A 14073-nucleotide genomic window follows, 5' to 3' on the forward strand; every position below is an offset into this window, starting at 1 on the left:
AAATGTTATTTTAGGTCAAAGTTTTTACTCTTTTAATTTATAGCGAGGCTAAATTATATTTCTAATGCTTGCTTATGTACTAGAAGAAAAAGGGAAGAATTATAGTTCCTTGGATCAGGCATCATCCTACTGGCCCAGCATCAATCTAGAATTTAGTTCCCTTCCTAGATCTGGCAGCGCTGGTCTCTCTCTTACCTTGGATTAGGAGCACATGCCTGTCCTGTACAGCCCTTTACCCAGGATTCTGTCATTATGTATACTCAGGTGACTGTTTTTCCCTCTAGGTATCCCTAGAGACCCATGGATTGGAAATGTTTCTGTCTAGTGTAGAGTTTAAAGACAGTGATAAACAGCTGTTTTTTTAACCTCTTATAAAGTGAGGACATATAGAGTTTAAAATTATCTATTATGATCATTTATGTAAGTCAGCCCCTTCCTCAGAATATCACAGGGTGGAAGCTGGTTGAGCTCCTGTGACTAAGTTATTAGCTTTAGAGAAAGAAAGCAGAGAAGCACAGAGCATGTTGAAGACTTCAGGTTAAAAGGAAGTAAGTATAGAGGAAATTATTCTTCATGTGCTACCTTGGATCCAGAATGTCCTGCTTTGGATAAGTAGTTTCATCATTGTGTTCTGGGGGTAGTCTCTTGGAACCAAGAGAATGGCTTAGAATGTCTTGGGGTATCAGCCCCTTTAAAATAATGTCTCCCTCAAGAAAAGCTGTATCCTGTTTGATCACACCCAGGACTGGGGTATAGATGAGTCTAGAATGATCAAACACTTAAGTCTCTGGCCATAAAAACAGAAACAAAAGAACCCACGGTAACATGCAAGCTGTGCTTAGCATTGTGTACAAGCCAACTGACAGATGGGGAAACTGGTTAACAGTGTTTCATGATGGGTCTCAGCATGATCCTCCAGAGCTGTAAGGGGTGAGGGAGCAAAAACTAGCTCCACATAGTCATCTTACCTATGGAGTTCCTCAGCTCAGGACAAATTAGGATTCGTGGCTTTGACACAATTTTAATTTACTTTCTACTGTTGTGATAAAACACTGACCAAAAACAATTTGGGAGGGAAAGTGTTTCTTTGGCCCACTCCCATCATCAGAAAAGCTGGGGCAGGAACTCAGGTAGAGTCCATGGAGGAATGCTGCTTACTGACTTGTTACCCAGGACTTGCTTAGCTTGCTTTCTTATACAGCTTATGATTATCTGCCCCGGGGGTGGCACCACCCACACCAATCATTACAAGAAAATGTCCCATTGACTTTCCTACAGGCCAATCTGATGGTGGCATTTGTTCCATTGAGGGTCCCTCTTCCTAGACGGCTCAAGTTGACAAGAGCCAGTACAGATGCTAAAAAGAAATTTTGGACTAATTGGTATACTAAAGACACTGTAATTCAGGCTTAAGCGTAGGGGTTTAAGGAGTGCTAGTTAAGGAGGAAAATAAGTATCAAAGTGTGAATGTAGACTTCCCAAGAGAAAGCACCCTTTACAAAAGAGAATTTTTAATGTAGCAGGGAATACCTTTTCTCTCTGCTTGTTATCTTAAAATAGGCCATGACAATTTTTCCGTTGACATAGATTTGCTCTGTTAGGAGATAAAGGAGGAATAGACAAGATCAAAGAAAGGGGGTTGTTCTCAGAATGTGTCTCTAGTTCAGATTTAATCTCAAACTTTTAAATTAAAAAAATAATACCTCTTCTTAACACATAGTTTTCTGAAGCTCTTATTAATTTTTGTAAATTAAGACTCTTATAATTTATTATTAATTATAATTCAAGCAGGCTGCCTATTTGTGATTTTCTAAAAATTTACTGCCTTTGACCTTTAGTTAAGTGAACAAAACAAACTAATTTAAAGATAATAAATATTCCTCATAAAGGGAAACATAAAGTCAACTTATCCATAGTTAAATTTTCTCATTTTTTTTACACTTGAAAGTTGAGTTATATACTGATCAAACATAAGACCAATGGAATACCAAATATCTATTTGGGGTTCCTCCCCCAAACTTTCTTCCCTTAGATTAGATATGGAAGGGGGCAACTGCTAGCAAGCTTAACAAACCAAAATACCTTTAAAAGTCTAAAAGCAAATAAACAACAACAACAAAAACCATGTCAGACAAACAAAATAGATACCTTAAACCAAACACTTTGAAAGAAAATTAAAAAAGAAGCAGTATTTATCTACCAAACAGGATCCTTAAGCATTCAGTTTAGAATAAACCAATGAGCCCTCAAAAAAAAACCAAGAAAGATGTGAGAGGACCGAGAAAGAACTCCCCAAAATCCACCCGAGGACATAATGCAAGAGGGTTTGGACACAGAGGTCCATATTGCCAGTCCTTGGCAACCACCTAAGCGACCCCTTCAGTGAAAAAGTGGCCTGTTCTGGGGATACTAACTTCTGGCACCATAGAAGTTGACACAAACCAGAACTCTTACCTCAAAGGGAATAGGAGATAGTTTATCTTGAAGCCAAATATGAATGATCGTGGCCTAGGAATACAGATTTAGGCTACCCCAAATTCCATGTTCCAATGTGGAGGCAGTTTTAGGAGGGTGGAGCAGGAACAGTTGGGGTCCTTTCTGAGATCTGGTGAAGCTGGAGCTATGGAGCAAGTGACGAGGAGGCAGTCAGACTGCTGGAAGTCGTGATCCAGAGTCTTTATTCTTAGCCATATCATACTGTTACAGCTTTGATTACAAAATATGTAATGCATAAGGTATCAATCTGCTAATGCCTTTTATTCTACTGGACAAAGAGCAGCTGTTTAGATGTCACTAATTGGACCTTTCCCCAGAAGGTAAATGTGAAGAACATGACATGTGGTCAAGGAAATACCTGTTGGAATGTGAAGACAGTATTCTGCCCAAACTCTGCAAACATCCTCTTGTTTTTAAGGGAACCTGGCATGTACATTGTCCTGGCCTGACATCAGCTCAGCAAATCTCCTTCACTTAATTTTAAAACTGAGAATTAATAAAATGCCCCAGCTTTTTTAGTGGAGGTAAAAGTTGGGCTGGAAACAAAGAAAACAAAGGCAAATGATGCACCTCAATCATTGCCCAGCTAGGGAATAGAGCAGGTGGTAGTCATGGTATGGGCCGTGTTATGTGAGCCTGTATTTATCTTACACGTCATTGTTTTTTCTTCTTGCTACATTGACGAGTAGCCTTAGTACAGTACTGAATAGAAGTGGTTAAAGCAGGTGCCATTGTCTTCCTGGAGAACCTTTTCATTTCATGATGTGGGTTGTTATAGGATATCCACCCCCCCACTCCCTGTGGATTTTGTTAGGTTAAAAGTCCCCATGTTTTATCACTTGCTAGATGATATAAAATTGTTTTTACATCTGTTAAGAGATGATTCAAGCCGGGCGGTGGTGGTGCACGCCTTTAATCCCAGCACTGGGAGGCAGAGCCAGGCGGATCTCCGTGAGTTCGAGGCCAGCCTGGACTACCAAGTGAGTTCCAGGAAAGGCGCAAAGCTACACAGAGAAACCCTGTCTCGAAAAACAAAAACAAAAAAAAAAAAAAAAAAAAAAGATGATTCAGCTTTTACTCCATAATCTTCCTGTATCTCAATTATTATATGTTAATTTACTTATGAGATTAAACAATTTTACCTAAGACTGAGCTAACTTTGCCGAGTTTTATTATATTTAATATTTAATATATATTCTATAATTTAATATTAAGATTTTTCAGGTACAGTATTCTACTTATTTTTGTATCAGATTTAATGAGTTATTTTCTAGGTATTTATTTAAATTATTTTCATGAAGGTTTCATGATCATCTGTGGTGGTATTGTGTTCCCCAAAATATTGTGCATGCTAATAAACTTATCTGGGGTCAGAGAACAGGACAGCCACAATATTAAACATAGAGGATAGGCAGTGGTATCACACGCCTTTTTTTTTTTTTTTTTTTTTTTTTTTCAATCTTAAAATTTATTTATTTTTTTTTCCCCTTTTCTATTTTAATAAAAAGGAAAAAAAAGAAAAAGGTTATAACTAACAAAAGAAAAATTATATACAAAAGTACAATGACTATATACAATATATACAAGTAATAAATGTCTAAACAATGTCTAGTCCATTTGTATTTGACAAATTCAGAGAAAATAATTTCATTATCTATCCTATTTTGTTAAGTCCAAAATGTATCTAATTCACTTTCTATCCTAATTAATCTTCAACTATAACTAACTAACCTTCAACTATAACTAACTAATCTTCAACTCCCTCAGAGACCCAAGAAGGAAATAATATTAGCTAACAAAAATAAAAACAGAAAGTGCATGCAAGCAACTTCCAAAAAATTTGTGAGTTGACAGAAACAGCCAGCTGCCTGGACAGTCACCTGAGGTTTCTCCACAGTGTTGGGGCATCATCTTCAGCCTATAGGCTTAGCATATCTGACAGACTCATTTGTGAGGTAGGATGTACACAAGGTCGACAGTTCAACCTCACATTGGGTGAGAGCAGTCCATGTACCAGAAACACCTGAATTCCACTAGTGTCATGTCATGACTCAGGATTTTAAATTCTGGAAATTGTTGTTGATTTTTTAATTCAGCTGTCCATTCTTGGCTGTGTATATATGGCTTCATCTTAACATCCCGTTCTTCTCCACATCCCTCTGTCAAATGCCAGTTTACTATTGCGAGGCGTGAGCTTAGTTACTCTTCAAGAATAACTGTTTCAGCTGCTGTTCCATTGCACATCAGAAGCCATCGGCCCACTGCCTATTCAGCTGCCTTCGAAGAAAAGGGCACTGTACCTTTTCCAAATTGCGAAGGCCACTTCAGGGATGGTGCCATATTGTCCTGGCCTCAGAAGATGCCTTTTGATAAAGCCATAACCACACTCGTTTTGGCAAGAATCAGTAGTCCTTTGTTTCATGTCCTGTCTGTCCATTTTGTCAGCAGTTGATTCAAGGATACTTTGTTGTCCAGTGGCTAACTTTTGCCACAATGAAAGTTAACTCCATATGCAGTTTCTTCAATGCCCATATTTTCTCTGAAGTAGATTGGTACTGCCAGGAGCCGACATGTCTCATAATCATAACAAAAAAGAAAAATTTTCTAAGTTATTAAAACATTTTAAATGCCATATTCTGTAGATCTCTGAAGGGTTTGAAGATGACCTGTCTAAAATATATCTGCTCAATTTTTAAAACATATCTAATATGACTACAACTTCTATTGTAATGTCTAACTACTAACTTTCATTTCTTTTTTTTTTTTTTTATTAATTTATTTTGCAATACAATTCAGTTCTACATATCAGCCACGGATTCCCTTGTTCTCCCCCCTCCCGTCCCCCTCACCTTCCCCTCAACACCCCCCCCCCCATTCCCATCTCCTCCAGGGCAAAGCCTTCCCCACAGACTGAGGTCAACCTGGTAGACTCAGTCCAGGTAGGTCTAGTCCCCTCCTCCCAGGCCGAGCCAAACAATCCTGCATAGGCCCCAGGTTTCAAACAGCCAACTCATGCAATGAGCACAAGATCTGGTCCCACTGCCTGGGTGCCTCCCAAACAGATCAAGCCAATCAACTGTCTCATCCATTCAGAGGGCCTGATCCAGTGGGGACCCCTCAGCCATTGGTTCATAGTTCATGTGTTTCCATTCATTTGGCCATTTGTCCCTGTGCTTTATCCAACCTTGGTCTCAACAACTCTCGCTCATATAAACCCTCCTCATTCTCGTTAATTGGACTCCCAGAGATCCACCCGGGGCCTAGTCATGGATCTCTGCATCCAGATCCCTCAGTAGTTGGATGGGGTTTCTAGCACAACAATTAGGGTGTTTGGCCATCCCATCACCAGAGTAGGTCAGTTCAGGCTGTCTCTCGACCTCTGCCAGCAGTCTGTTGTGTGGGTATCTTTGTGGATTTCTGTGGGCCTCTCTAGCACTTTGCTTCTTCCTGTTCTCATGTGGTCTTCATTTACCATGGTCTCCTATTCCTTGTTCTCCCTCTCTGTTGTTGATCCAGCTGGGATCTCCCGCTCCCCCAAGCTCTCTTTCCCTCAACCCTCGCCTTTCATTACCCCCACTCATGTCCAGGCTGTTCATGTAGATCTCATTCCATTTCTCTGTCATTGGGTGATCCCTGTGTCTTTCTTGGGGTCCTGTTTTCCAGGTAGCCTCCCTGGTGATGTGAGTAGCAGACAAGTCATCCTTGTTTCATGTCTAGTATCCTGCTATGAGTGAGTACATACCATGTTTGTCTTTCTGAGTCTGGGTTACCTCACTCAGGATGATTTTTTCTAGATCCATCCATTTGTCTGCAAACCTCATGATGCCATTGTTTTTCTCTGCTGAGTAGTATTCCATTGTGTATATGTACCACATTTTGTTTATCCATTCTTCAGTTGAAGGGCATCTGGGTTGTTTCCATGTTCTGGCTATTACAAACAATGCTGATATGAACATAACTGAACAAGTGCTCTTATGGTGTGGTTGAGCATTTCTTGGGTATATGCCCAAGAGTGGTATAGCTGGATCTTGGGGGAGATTGATTCCCAATTTTCTAAGAAAGCGCCATATTGATTTCCAAAGTGGTTGTACAAGCTTGCATTCCCACCAGCAGTGGAGGAGAGTTCCCCTAGCTCCACATCCTCTCCAGCATAAGGTGTCTTCAGTGTTTTTGATCTTAGCCATTCTGACAGGCGTAAGGTGGTATCTCAGAGTTGTTGGTATCACACGCCTTTAATCTTAGCATTCCAGAGGCAGAAATCCCTCTGGATCTCTGAGTTCAAGGCCATATTGGAAACAGCCAGGCATGGTGACTCACGCCTTTAATCCCAGAAAGTGAGTCTTTAATCCCAGGGAGTGATGGCAGATAGCAGAAAGGTATATAAAGTGTGAACACCAGCATTTGGCTGGTTAAGCTTTTAGGCTTTGAGCAGCACAGTTCAGCTGAGATTCATTCTGGATGAGGACTCAGAGGCATCCAGTCTGAGGAAACAGGATCAGCTGAGGAATTGGCAAGGTGAGGTAGCTGTGGCTTGTTCTGCTTCTCTGATCTCCCAGCATTCTCCCCAATAACTGGCCTCAGGTTTGATTTTATTAATAAGACTTTCTAAGATTCCTGCTACAGTCATCTTCCATAACTGGTTTAATCTCTATATGATCTATTGCCCCCAGTTCATTTTGGATGCTTTTGGTTTTGAGCCACTCGGTAGCCTTGGCTGTCCTGGAAATTGCTATTTAAAACAGGCTGGCCTTGAACTCACCGAGATGTGTCGTGTCTCTGTCCCCCAAATGCTGCGATTAAAGATGTGTGCCACCATGTCCAGCCTTTTCTGTCACCCTTTGTGTTAGTTTGTACTTTTTGTGACAGGGTCTCATGTAGCCCGTGCTTCCCGGAACCCACAATCCTCTTGCCTACCCATGCATTATGCTGCTTTGTAATTCCACATATTCCTTCCTTTAGCCTCTCTCTGTTTTGATTTGTCTTGCCAGGTCCTGTATTATTATAGTTATTTATTTTTGCTTTCATTAGACCGTTTTCTCGGTCATTTCCTGTTCCACATTGTTTCCGTTTCCCGTCTCATGCTGCAATCTCTCTCACTTCCCCTCATGTCCCTCCTTTATTTTGTTCTACTTGTTTCCCGGCTTCCTTTGATAACAGCCTGACTCATTACTTTTTGTGCTTTAGGAATGTATCAACCGCACTGACTCAGTTATAGGCCACATGCTTTTAAACACAGCCATTGTCCCCACAGTTCTAAGTGTTTTCTAATGCCCCCTAGTAGCTTTGTTTAGCTTCAAGTTGTTTGTTAGCTTGCTCATCTAGGACAATTTTCATTTTTAATTCCAGTTTATTATTTGTGTCTACTTTCACTTGAGCTTTCATGTGACATTTGAAAATGTACTTTTCCTCCTCACAAATGTGTGTATGAGTCTTTCAGATTAAAAAGGCTGTGTAAAGGAGCTGGAGAGATCGCTCAGCAGTTAGGAGCACTTACCACTTGCTCTTGCAGAGGGCTTGAGTTTGGGTCTCAGCACCTGCATCCATCAACTCAGTATGGCATGTAGTTCCAGTTTCAAGAGAGCCAACATCCTCTTCTGGCCTCTTTGGGTACTGCACTCATGCAATACTCAATGAGATGTATTACTTACACACACACACACACACACACACACACACACACACACACACACACACACAACTAAAAATATAAAACCTTTTAAAAAGTGTGTAAATATATGTATTTATGTATGTATAATTTATAATGTATTTATATATTTAATTTTGCAGTTATGATAATCATAAAAAGCCTTAAAGCTATTTGTGGCCCTAAATTGATATGTTTGTTTTTGAACTTATCAAATTAATTTTCTCAAGTCAGTGGATCTCAAAATTTTGAGTTGTAGATTCCCTGGATATCAGTTCTTTTTTTTGTGACTATTATAAAGACTTATCTTAAGTTTAACAAATGAGATACATTATACAAAATTCTAATATAGAAAAAATATAGCAGGAACCAAATGTTCAAAAACCTGTGAGAGGAAAATTTTAATAAAAACTTTCATATAAATTAGAAAATGTCATTCACCAATTTACCCTAAATTTTGAGAACTTATTGTTTAATCTTGGCCTGGCATTCAAGATATACACAGGTGTTTTTATTGTTATTTGTTTGTTTTATCTTTTTACTACTAATTCCCAACCATAACTTCTCAATGCCAGAAAACAATGCATTAATATCCTGGTTCCAGACTTGTGCTACCTGCCCAGATCTTTTGTTAAAAGATAATCTTTTAAATGGGTACAATCATGATTCTCATGAAGATATAAAAATGAGTATGTGTTAAAGAGTATAATCAGTTCATCAGTCAGCGAGGGAGTCGTAGACTTACCACCAGGTGGCACACTCCTGGGATCCGGAACTCTGGAGGCCAAAGCTGGAGGAGTGCAAGCTTGAAGTCAGCCTGGGTGGCAGGATGTGACCTTGTGTTAAACCCCTCACCAAAAAGAGGAAGAATCTTAACAGACACATTTATGCATTCAAAATATTCAAATAAATATGCAAATAAAGATACATGCATTTGTTTTCCCACAGAGGGAAAGAGCAGATAGACAGACTTTACATGTGTATAGACAAAAACTATTTGTCCTTACTCTGTTAGTTGCAGCTCAGAGATATGAGATGGCCAAAGACAGTAGAGGTTAGACTCAGTTAACCAGAGAGGTGTAAGATGGCCAAAGACAGTGAGAGGTTAGACTTGGGTAAACAGAGAGGTGTAAGATGTCCAAAGACAGTAGAGGTTAGACTCAGTTAACCAGAGAGGTGTAAGATGGCCAAAGACAGTAGAGGTTAGACTCGGGTCACCAGAGAGGTGTGTGCTCTGGCGACAAAGCATAGTTTTCTATTGAGACATAATTTTTCTCTGTGCACCTGGGTTTGGCTTTTTCCTTTGTGCTTATTTACTCCACCGCCATTCTTCAGTGACCTTCAGTTACTTATGGAAGTGGGGTTTCTCCCTCTGTCTTCCTTACTGTCTTATTTAATTACCATTTACTTCTATTGCACAATAGTGTTAATTATCTTTTCATTATGCTTTTCCCTACCCCTCTCCCCACACCGTAAGAAATTATAATCTATATTCAGTGGTATTGATCACCTTAGTTATGAGAAGTTCCTGTCTTTCCCCTCCTCTTTACTATGATTTGAATTCCCCTCTATCTCTAACACCAAACACAGCATAATCAATTGTTCTTTACTCTGTAATTGCTAATACTTAATATCGGGTGTCCTTGGAGAAAAACCAGTATATTCAAACAAAGATAAAAAAACAAAGCAGTCTGTTATGGATGCATAGTTCAAGTTCAAAACACATCCTAAGGAGGGTTAAATAGATGGGATTTATACCTAATATTTAATTACGAGTTATAATTTCTATTTCCACTTACACTACCAGTTGTGAAGAGTAGGAAAAGACATTTGAATATTTGCTAATGAGCGATGCTTTTCCCTTCTAAAATATCTTCCCACATTAAGCCCACAAAGTCTGAATAAAGCCAGACATGCAGGAACACAATTGCATTTGGCTTGCTGATTACAAGCTTTTCTTTGCTGACATTTACAAGTATATTCCATGTTCCAAAAATATTTTGCTAATCTTTTGGCAGTTTTAGCTAAATAATTTCAATTATCTATATATAATGTTTATTTTTTATAAGTACTAATTACAAATTTCCATTTCTTTAGATGAGAGATGTTGACAAGCATTATATAAAACCAATTACAAAGTGTGAAAACAGCACACAGACAGATACGCACATACTGCCGCCAACTACTGTGAGATCATATGAGTGGAATGAATGGGAGTTAAGAAGACAAGCCATAAAACTGGTTTGTAACAGTATTTTCTAAATTGTCCAAAAGTGGGGAATTTTGATATTGTTATCCATACAGTTGGTAAGTTAATTGTTTATATAAAAGTAAGAAGTTCCACATAGTTCTCTGCTGACATAAAAGTAATTAGCATAATTAATAACTCACCAGCTTCATATATTGTAAGGTTGTCTTCTAATTTAAACCTGTACAGAAATATGGAAGCATGAACCCACTTTCTAGTAACACCAACCTGCTACTAAACAATGATGGTTACTATTTGCTTCGTAGATTGAAAACCATTTTCTGGGCTGGAGACATGACTAAGTGGTTAAGAGCACTTGACATTCTTTCAGAGAACCTAGGTTCATTTCCAGGCACCCACTTGGGTAGCTGAAGATGCCAGCTCCAGATGATCTGACACTCTCTTCTGGCCTTTGCAAGCCTTCAAACACATGTATGCAGATACATACACATAAATAAAAACAGAATACATCTTCAATATACAGGAGCACCTTTTCTCCAGCTCTGGTGGTATAAGCATGTTCTTCCAGCTACTCGGAAGTCTGAGACCTGCCTAGGTTGAAGGGGGAGTTCATGGGCAGCATGAACCTATGCCAAAGATTTCGTGTGTGTGTGTGTGTGTGTGTGTGTGTGTGTGTGTGTGTGTGCGTGCGCGCGCGTGTGCGTGTGGTGTGTGTTGTATATTAAAAGGCTGCACATATAGCTTAGTGGTAGAGCACTTGCCTAGCAGCCCCAAGTTAAACTACTGTACCAGAAAACGAAAAACAACAGCAACAGCACACTCTATTCCTCTCACTTTTTTTAACCTTTTCAGTCAAATCATAGCTATTGCAGCATCCCTGCCCGCTTTAGGATTGGTAGCCCAGGCTAGCCTGGAATTCAACATGCTCCTGCCCTCACCTCAGCCTCCTGAGTGTTGGGATTACTATTATGTACCCTGTGCCTCCCCCATTCTGTTAGACACTGTGCTTTCCCAGCCTGTGGATTCTGGGTGACTTTAATCATAACAGGTGCCAACCCTTGAAGTCTGTCTTTGAAGCTCTCATCCATGTCCTGCTCGGTAGAATTCCCCACTTGCCTCTTTTTCTGTTTCTTATCATTTAAGACAGATATTTAATGTATTAGTATCATTTACTATACCAGGGGCCTTTGCTGAATAACAAGGTAGGAGGGATAAGTAAATTATTTACTAATTACTTTTTTCATAGCAATCACAGAATACCCAACAAAAATGAAGGACTGAGGATTTATAGAATATATCTGATAAAAAAATCATTTATGCCAGTAGCCTTAGTGTATTTTATCCACCATTCTACTGAAATCATGTGTGAAGTAAACATTTACTCAGGAAGAACAGAAAGCTTGCATGGCACTCTTAAAACGCAGGCAAGGGGAGCTGTGGAGGTGGCTGCCCAGTGGGGAAAGACTCTTGTTACACAAACCTGAAGATGTAAGATTGGGTGCCCCAAACCTACATAAACACATAAAAGTTGGACTCGGTGACACAAACAGCTACAACCCAGTGTGCCCACTTGAAATGGGAGGTGGAGTCATGAAACTGACCAGAAGCTAACTGACTTGGCTGATGCAGCAGCAAAGATATATATGGGGAACTTCTCATCAGCCACTTGGCTGTTACTCAGAGAGGGAATAATCCATTTAGAATTTATTGAGCATTTAAAGATCTTTTAATGCCCAAGGTGGGTTGAGCAGAAAGAAGATGGGGATTTCAATAAGATCAGATAGAAAAGCACCAGTTTTGGTGGGTCAGCAATGATGCAAGGGATACAAAGATTCTTAGGGCCTCACTGCATTGACGCTTACTGTTGACAAGTTAATGCATCTTTCAGAATGTCTTGTAATGGACAATGTAAGAACTTGTGCTGGTTGTGGTGGTGCACACAGGTAGGATTTGCTGAAGGAGGCAGAGGCAGGAAGATCACAAGTTCAAGGCCAGCCTGGGCTACACATTAAAAAAAAAAAAAGAAAAAGAACTTGTTTGACCTGGGATAGGGGAACAAGTCAGTGGCAGAGCACTTGTCTAGCATGTGGGAGGCCCTGAGTTCTAACCCCAGCACAAAAATGATTGCTTATGTAACAAGTCTCTTGGAATAGTAAAATTATGCTACCAGAAATAATGAAAAGATAAAGTCTTATTAATGTAGACTATACGCTGGTCATTTATAAATAGCCTGTGCAACCTATTTAAACTCATGTTTACTAGTAATCCATAAAGAGAGTAAACACAATTAAAATTGTATAACCTGAAAACAGATTTTTATATTAACAGCATAGGGTGAAACTCATTTTAAAAATTCACTATAAATCTTAAATTTTTCACTGACAAGCCAAAACAAATATGATTTTAAAAAAAGTCAAAGTTCTATGAATCTTAAAGTTTAATATTAAGGCAATTATAAGGTCATTTAAAGTCATAACTGAGGTCATTGTAACTCAATCTTGGACACTTTTCTTTAGGCTCATTTTCAGCATTTTACATGTTTTCCTACTTCATAAGAATTCTTAATTTCTTATTCTCTTGATTTTTTTTAGCATTCCAATGTTTTACAGAAAAAAAAATGAGATATTTGGTCCATCAAGATAATTCAGACAGTTGCCATGCAAGCTGCTAAGTTCAGTCCCCAGAACCTTCCACAGAAGGAGAGCATTAACACCAGGAGCTTCCCGCTGACTCCCACATGCACGCCATGGCATGCACACGCCTGCAATCATATCATATACATCCTCATACTCATCGTACTCACCATCATCATCACTACCATAGAAAATGTAATGTTCATTTGTAGAATGGGAAGATAATAGGCAAATATTAACCAAATGCCTGATAATTCTTTACATTATTTTTTAGATTAATACATTAATATTAATATTTCATTAATCCCAATTTTCTGTTTCTACATAGGCTAATTTACGCCAGAAAATGACTCACTCCGTCCAAACTGACCTTAGTCACATGAGGAGAGAAAACTCTTCACAGGTGTACCCTCTGAAAGATGCTGGCACCCAGTCCAAGAGAGATGGCAACAGTGGGGTGCCCAGGCCCCAGATTTTCATAGCTGGTCTGCGTGGGGGACAAACCAAAACAACCTATGGGGTGAAGGTGAACTTAACCAGAGCAGTGGATGAGACCTAGACGGAATTTTAGAGGAAGCTGCTCCTGAATGTTAAGCATGGAAAAGAGTTCCAAGCACCATGTGTGCACATGGTTAGTTCTGTGGTAGTGGCACACCATTGGTTGTGTGAACGTGGGCTAGAGCCCCGTACCTCGCCCGACAGCCAGAAAGATCTAAAAGCAATTTCTGTAGCACATTTCTCATTCTATTAAAAATGACAAATAAAACTCTGTCCATTTATTTGCTGTATCTTTTAGAAAAAGTTTAACAGCATTTAGATTGAAATTGTAATGCCAGTTAGATTAGCTATAAGATGATTATCTCTGGAATAGAGGCTACTTCTAAAATCCTACAAAATTTTAAACATTACCATTTATTCTAAAACACCATACTTTCTGCTCATTAGCTACTCAGTGTTAACACAGATTTCTATATAATGAGCCTTACTATCTGGAACGATTAAAGCCAACATCCACACTGCACCTTTTAAAACCTGGAAATTTGATATTTATACCTGAATTTCAGGCTCCTTGAGAAAAAAAAAAATCAGAA

The 14073-nt window shown here is 39.2% G+C and overlaps 1 protein-coding gene across 5 annotated transcripts in view; it reads left to right on the forward strand.

Annotated features, from left to right (window-relative positions):
• Cfap206 (cilia and flagella associated protein 206) overlaps positions 1–13748 on the forward strand; it is a 40598-nt gene extending 26850 nt beyond the window's left edge. For 4 of the 5 annotated variants that reach the window (XM_052717775.1, XM_052717773.1, XM_052717772.1 and 1 more), the window contains 2 exons: positions 10238–10381; positions 13311–13748. In XM_052717775.1, coding sequence (XP_052573735.1) covers positions 10238–10381; positions 13311–13541 — 375 coding nt within the window. In that variant the 3' untranslated portion in view covers positions 13542–13748. Of the gene's footprint in view, positions 1–10237; positions 10382–13310 lie in introns of those variants that run through there. The other variant, XR_008213842.1, reaches the window with a different exon arrangement.
• Positions 13749–14073: the final 325 nt, after the last annotated feature.

The sequence above is a fragment of the Peromyscus californicus genome, unplaced genomic scaffold (genome assembly GCF_007827085.1).
Source record: "Peromyscus californicus insignis strain IS unplaced genomic scaffold, ASM782708v3 Scaffold_5__1_contigs__length_169319896, whole genome shotgun sequence".
NCBI classification, from domain to species: domain Eukaryota; kingdom Metazoa; phylum Chordata; class Mammalia; order Rodentia; family Cricetidae; genus Peromyscus; species Peromyscus californicus.